Here is a 6,493-nt window from a genome sequence, read left to right as displayed (position 1 = left end):
CATATTTTCTATTATCAAGGCAATAACTAAGAACTAACTAAAAAAAAAAAAATGCAAAAAACTTATGTGCGAACACGTGAAATTGGTATGACATGTAATTGGTATGTTATGGAATTTAACTATGGCAAATAAGTGAGAGGAGATGGAAAGCTATGATGTCTACACGTTTTCCTGAAACATTTACAAGGTCAATTCTTTCTTGTATGAAAATAGTGGAAAAGAAGGAAATGTATAACAAAATGGTTTGTCGTTTTTTTTATTTTGTCAATCAAGTCTTTTTTCCAATTTCAAGTCACTTCCAGATTCACATCCCACACGGAAATAACCTGAAGCAAACAAATAAAATTAATAAGTTTATTCATGCATAACCCCACACTGAAAGAACATCGACAAGGGATGTATGGTGGCGCAGAAGGTAGTGCTATCGTTCGGCAACTGGAGTGTTGCAGGTTCAAGCCTTGGTTCCTTCTGACCCCATCAAAGCAAGACACTGAACCCCAAATTGCTCCCGGTGTTCATTCAGGTTGGCGCCTTGCATGGCAGCCTCCACCGCTGGCTTGTGGATGGGTGAACGTGAGGCATAAATTGTAAAGCGCTTTGAGTACTCGTAAGAGTAGAAAAGCGCTATATAAATGCAGTCCATTTAACCTATATAAACATATAGGTTTTTAATATATGTGACATATATAAAATTGGCCGTTTTCCTATACTATATGTACATATATGTAGAAAATTGGCCGTTTTCCTATATTATATGTACAAATATCTCACTATAGGAAAACGGCCAATTTTATATATGTCACATATATTAAAAACCTATATCAAAACCTATATATATTTATATAGGTTATTTCCGTGTGGGTTTACTTTTTCCCCTCTAAGGCTCTGTGAAATTCACCACGCAAAAATGTTTTTATTTATCTATTTGTTTATCGCATCATTTAAATGTGTAAAAGTCAAATCGCGTCCGACGTTCTAGATTCTATAAACGAATACGTCAGTGACAGCGCAGCCGAGAACTATTTAATCACGAGCGCAGCAAAGAAGTCGTCATTTCGTCGCTGACAGCAGTCGAGACAGAGATGGAGATCCTAAAAGTTCTGAACAGTGTAAAATCAGAAAAAATGCTCTGCGCAGCCGGACTGGCCGTCGCCGCCGTGTGTCTAACCCGGAGGCTATGGGAATGGGCACAGCCGGAAGAAGGTAGTAGGATAATTATCGTCTAAATGGATCATTTACATGACTACGGAGCCCTTTAGGTGTCACAGTAAAAAAAAATATTATTTCGTTCCCTCGAATTACTAAATCCTACCCTCGAATTAGTAAATCGTGCCTTCGAATTATGTATTGCTACCCTATTGATCATTCATGGACACAGGGTCATGGAACAAATATAACAGTATGTCCTGGTTTTAACAGCCTGCCCATCTTACAAACTGATATTATACAGCAAGCATAATTCAGTTGGCACAGAGTCAAACCACCAATTGCACAAAAGTAAAGCAACACCTTTATGCTTCAGACAGTGGTCAATCACAATTAAAATGCAATGGCTTTGTAAAACAAAACAATAATGCACTATTTACTGTTTATGCACTATTAAATACACAGTTTTGTTCATGAATGCAGTGTATTAAATGCACTGAGATGTTGACTGGAGCATCAGAAATGTTTAATATACATATAATTACATTTTACACATGTGGAGAGACCTGTTATACGTGCATATGTGTTTATTTGTGAAAACATTTTTCCTTCTGTCTGATCCCTGTGTAATAATGAGACAAAGCAGGCATTTACAGGGCTCTAGACTAACTTTTTGCACTGGTTGCACTGGTGCGCCTAACTTTTTTTCTTAGGTGCACCAGCACAAAAGTTAGGTGCACCCAAATTTTCAACCGCATCACATTTAACACCGCAGTTTTACAAGTTCACTTTATTTATTTATTTATTTGTTTGTTTGTTTTTTAATCGCTGTCCATATAGGCAATATTGACTTGTAAATGATTAACTAACAATCTGGTCAATATAAAGTTCTTTATTTGAAGGCAAGCACAATTCTACAAGAAAGGTAACTTACTGAAAAAGTGTTGGTGCTTAAAGTGCTTTACTGAGCTGAAATTTAAACTTAAAAAATCTCAAGATAAATTAACTAAAAAGAAAATCCAAGAGCAGCAAATGCTTTCTTTGAGGCAGCATAAATTCCTAATTAAACAAATAAAAACGATAATACCATTTACTACCCAGATCAAGAGTTTATAATGCAGTCTATTTATTTATTTTTATTTTTTCATTTTTAAGTATAAGAATATTATGGTTAATGCAGTAACGAGACGGTAGGCATATTATTGACATAGGCTCCATGACATGACATGGCTTACCTCAATGTGTCCAATAAGTATATTCACCGGTCTTCCTCTCCGCAAGATACGACCGTACACAATGACGCATTCCTTTGTGGCGATATCTGTGTCTCCGTCGATCAGGAATGCCATGTACGCACTTCGCAATTTGCACAGACGTCTTTTTTTTCAATGGATCTGCAATGACTCCTATAAATTGGGCGCACGCGACATCATTGCTGTACGTCGGGTTTACGTTCAAGCCATTTTTCTTCGTAAGAATTATTTCGGACTTGAATTTAGTGAAGGGATGTTATTTTGCAATATTGTAGGCAACGTTAAAATTAATTATCATCTCGGCCTCGTCTGATGATCTGTTTGCTGCTGCCTGCCGCTGAAAGGCAGCGGGGAGAGGGGACACTTGAGCAGTGCATTTATCGCGGCATGTAATGTGTTTTATAGATGTATTGTGCTTTTTCAGCGTTTCAATTCTAAATGTATTAGAACCAGTCACAAATGCACTACTGCCGGCCATGGTCTTCCCACACTCTTTACAGTAAATACAGTGCATTATATTATCGGCTTTACTGTATCTTAGCCAGGGAAACTGGTCAAGCCACTCTTTTCGAAATGTATACACTTTACCCCTTTTAATTTCAGTGGGCTCGGACTCGATCGTATGTGGCTCATTATCTAATGCAGTCTCCGGACCAGGGCTTGCTATAACTTGGGAGGTTGATGGCTCCGTGTCAGAGCATTGGTTATGATTTTCGGACGGATCAGGCCCCAACTTAACATTCTTAACGAAAAAGCTGTCAATCGTTCTTTTCATCTTCTCTCATAATTCGCGGCTACATCCACTGTTTACCTGATGGGCTACTCACCTCTCTCTGTCTGACTGCATCACATGCATTTTCAAACGTACACACACGTACAGGAATATCTGGACCACGGCCAATCAGAGGGGAGACCACGATATGGGCCTAATGTGTGTCTGTTGTTGAACAACAGGGAGACTTTAAGAGTCACGGAGTTTCGTTTTTTTTCCCCCTCGAACGGCTGGTCGCACCGGTGCAACCTTTGATTTTTTTTAGTCGCACCATTGAGAAATTAGGTCGCACGTGCGACCAGAGCCCTGATTTAACAAATGAAGACAGGAATTATGTGTGGACATGCTACACAAGTGTCCCTGTTGTACGTTTTTAGCCCCAGTATTTGTCGAGAATATCCGTCGATTGATCAATCTATACAAATTCGAAAGGTTTCAGTTTATCATAGGAGTCTAAGTGCCATACAAAGTTGGGACCATATGACGAATATGCCCTCTGGTTAAGGCGTCTCGTAATTCGAGGGTACGATTTACTAATTCGAGGCTAGGATTTACTAATTCGAGGGTACGAGTTACTAAATCGAGGTAACAAAAAAATATATTTTTTTCTCCATACTTGTCCATTTCACATCTTGATACAAACTATATATTCATTTAAATAAGTATGTGCTAACATTAATAGTAATGAGAATGTGTTCTAATTACATATATGTGCATTAACGTATCACATATGCATATATGTCGTAGCTTTACAGATACGTTAGTTATAAATTTCAGGCAAAACATGTGCATACAACTGGGTACCATTCTCTTCAGTTCCATTAAATCCACTGTATACCCCATGTGGTCCCAACACATTAGTTCCAAAGCACTGTTATAAAAAGTTAGCAAGAGCATCATAAACTGACTTGACAGTTAATGTCATTCAGCAATATTAAAAGCTAAATGACTGGACACTGAATATTCTGTTTCAGACCTTCAGCATCAGAAAAAAACAGAGGGTAATATTGATGAACTCGTGGAGGCCATGAGGAATCATAAGGTACAGTTATACTCTGATTTATCAGTTGTTAAAAATATTATGGCTTGCTGAAGGAAAAATAGATCAAAATACTAATTTAAATGACTTTGGGCTATGTGTGAAGATCGGGGATGAAGACAATAGACGGCAGATGAGTTGGGACTTCAGCCGATTGCTCAACGGCCCAGTCGCTGAAGTCAGAGTAAGAACCACCACACATGCACTGCTCCTTTCTGATTGGTTAAAATAAGTAGCAATGTTTATTGGAATATCGTCAGTCTTGACATAACGTGATGCCAAGAATTAGTTACCGTTGGATTCCTTTTGTTCAGTATTACTATTGCAATTTTTTATTTACCTATGGGAATGCAAACTTATAGTCCTTCATTGACTTTGCTTGCTTCTGTCTTGCAGTGCCGGTCTGGAGAATGCCAGCCTGCCGAGAGGGTCACAACCTTCCGCAGCACTGAGTGCCACACCTGTGATATGATGGTTTGTTTGCTGGTTTTTTAAAATGAAAAACACACTACACTGACCAAAACCTGAGATATGTCTGCAATTGGGTTATATTGCGGCTGTGCTATTTTGCATCAGATTTATTTACTGGAAAATATACTGTGTCTTCCTAGGTCACCAAAGCCACGCTGGTGCACTGGACCAGCATCTCTAACAGGGAAGTGTCTCTCTGGGTGATGAACACCAGGGAGACAACCGAGCTGAGTCCTGAGGTGAGTGTTTTCTCCATTGTACTCTTTGATTCAGGTATAAAAATGATCACGTCTGTTCACTTGGGACATCGATCTTTTTTGTTCTGAAGGGCATTTCCCTGTATACAGAGACAGCACAGGAGGTGACAGGTGTCAAGGTAAGAATTCAGTGCTGCTCAGGTAGCCATGATCGGTTCAGATTGTTCACATTTGTTATGTTCATACCAGTTTTGGCAGCCCTCAGCATTTCATCATTTTTCCTTTCTGTGCATTGGTTAAGCTTGTGAGATTAATTATAAATCCTGTTCTTCTCCTTCTGCAGCTGGTAGATGGAAAAGTGCAGCAGTATGCATCTTACTGCATTGTGGATGCTACTGCTAGGTCTACCAGATTCAACGATCGTGTGGTAAGTAGTCACTTTTGTCCCGTTTCATTATCCTGCGTGACACATCTATTGCATCATTCTGAACAGCTCAAACGATGATGCTAAAGGCCTCGGTGAATGACGGTATAAGACGTCATACGATTCAGCAGGATGACCGTCTCTTTCACCTGCGGTATTAATGGCTCTCAATGTTACCTTTTAAACAGCAAATCAATTCTTGCACTCGATTTTCTGGCATATCCCTGGGGCCGCATACATCACTCTCAACGATTGAGTGGGATTATGAAAATACAGACGTGCAACCAAGACAGGACTGTGAAGGTAAATGTTTTGTGTTTGTCCAGTACGTCCATCAATACCGACATTCTGAGTGACCCAGTCAGCTAAGCCTTTAACATTGTGCAAGAGGCCATAGTGATTACATGAGTAGTGTAGGGTTACTACAATGCGTGTTGCAGTGAGTGCCAGTGACTTCTGCCTGATGACTGTTATTGTTGTTTGTCAGTAATTAAATTATATGGGAATCTATAGTTTATGGTGAATGCAGATTAAATTATTGGAAGAAACTGGGGAGAATAAACCAGAACTCTAACACAGAAGCCTGTTGCAGGGCCAGCCACGTTGTGCTTGGATGGAGCTCCTTCCCCACTTCCACCAGTGGAAGGTGAATGTATGAGCTCTACGGCAAGGAATCGTGTCAACTGGCCGTGGATCTCCAGACTCCGTCAAGCCCTGCACAAATTAGTGCCCAGCTGTCTGACCACTCGCTAGACATTGTAATCCCTTGTGTGGACACTATGTGTGTAAATATTTTTATATTTGTATATATTCCAATATCTGTGCTCCACCCCAAAAAAATAAAATAAAATTGTTTTTATAAAAAATTATGTAACACAGAATCATTCTTTTTAGTATTTAATTATGAGCCTGTACAACGTCATATTTGTAACTTAAAAACTATGGTAAAGGTAGCTTTATTCCAGCTGTAATACAGATGTGGACAAATTTGTTGGTACCCTTCCGCAAAAGACAAAAAAAAACACAACTATATCTGAAATAAATGGCACAGACAAAAAAGATGGTACCCTTAATTTAATATTTTGTGGCACCACCTTTTGCAGCAATCACTGCCAACAAGCGATCTCTGTACTTCACAATGAGACGTCTGCATTTGCCAACAGGTAGTTTGGCCCACTCTTCCTGAGCAAA

The 6,493-nt window shown here is 39.3% G+C and overlaps 1 protein-coding gene across 2 annotated transcripts; it reads left to right on the top strand.

The window, feature by feature from the left end:
- The first annotated feature begins 1,006 nt into the window (after nt 1-1,006).
- Nucleotides 1,007-6,168, top strand: LOC140577706 (uncharacterized). Of its 2 annotated transcripts, XM_072697969.1 has the most exons (9): nt 1,007-1,203; nt 4,146-4,213; nt 4,317-4,394; nt 4,607-4,684; nt 4,822-4,920; nt 5,010-5,057; nt 5,222-5,305; nt 5,491-5,605; nt 5,895-6,168. In XM_072697969.1, the coding sequence occupies exons 1-9, from the start codon at nt 1,083-1,085 to the stop codon at nt 6,053-6,055; spliced, it is 852 nt and encodes a 283-aa protein (XP_072554070.1). In that variant the 5' UTR covers nt 1,007-1,082; the 3' UTR covers nt 6,056-6,168. The 2 variants fall into 2 exon arrangements, with proteins under 2 accessions (XP_072554070.1, XP_072554071.1); XM_072697970.1 differs by lacking the exon at nt 4,317-4,394 and having other exon boundaries at nt 1,008-1,203.
- Nucleotides 6,169-6,493: the final 325 nt, after the last annotated feature.

This window comes from Paramormyrops kingsleyae, chromosome 12 (assembly GCF_048594095.1).
Source record: "Paramormyrops kingsleyae isolate MSU_618 chromosome 12, PKINGS_0.4, whole genome shotgun sequence".
In the NCBI taxonomy this organism is placed as follows: domain Eukaryota; kingdom Metazoa; phylum Chordata; class Actinopteri; order Osteoglossiformes; family Mormyridae; genus Paramormyrops; species Paramormyrops kingsleyae.
Note: the sequence above shows the minus strand (reverse complement) of the source record. Positions and strands in the feature narration are given on the sequence as shown.

What these genes read in the sequence shown, in the direction of transcription:
- LOC140577706 (XM_072697969.1), top strand. Translation starts at nt 1,083, where the DNA reads ATGGAGATCCTAAAAGTTCTGAACAGTGTAAAATCAGAAAAAATGCTC. An exon ending in GCCCAGTCGCTGAAGTCAGA is followed by an intron (nt 4,395 to 4,606) that starts GTAAGAACCACC and finishes TCTGTCTTGCAG; the next exon opens with TGCCGGTCTGGAGAATGCCA. An exon ending in CCAGATTCAACGATCGTGTG is followed by an intron (nt 5,306 to 5,490) that starts GTAAGTAGTCAC and finishes CCTTTTAAACAG; the next exon opens with CAAATCAATTCTTGCACTCG.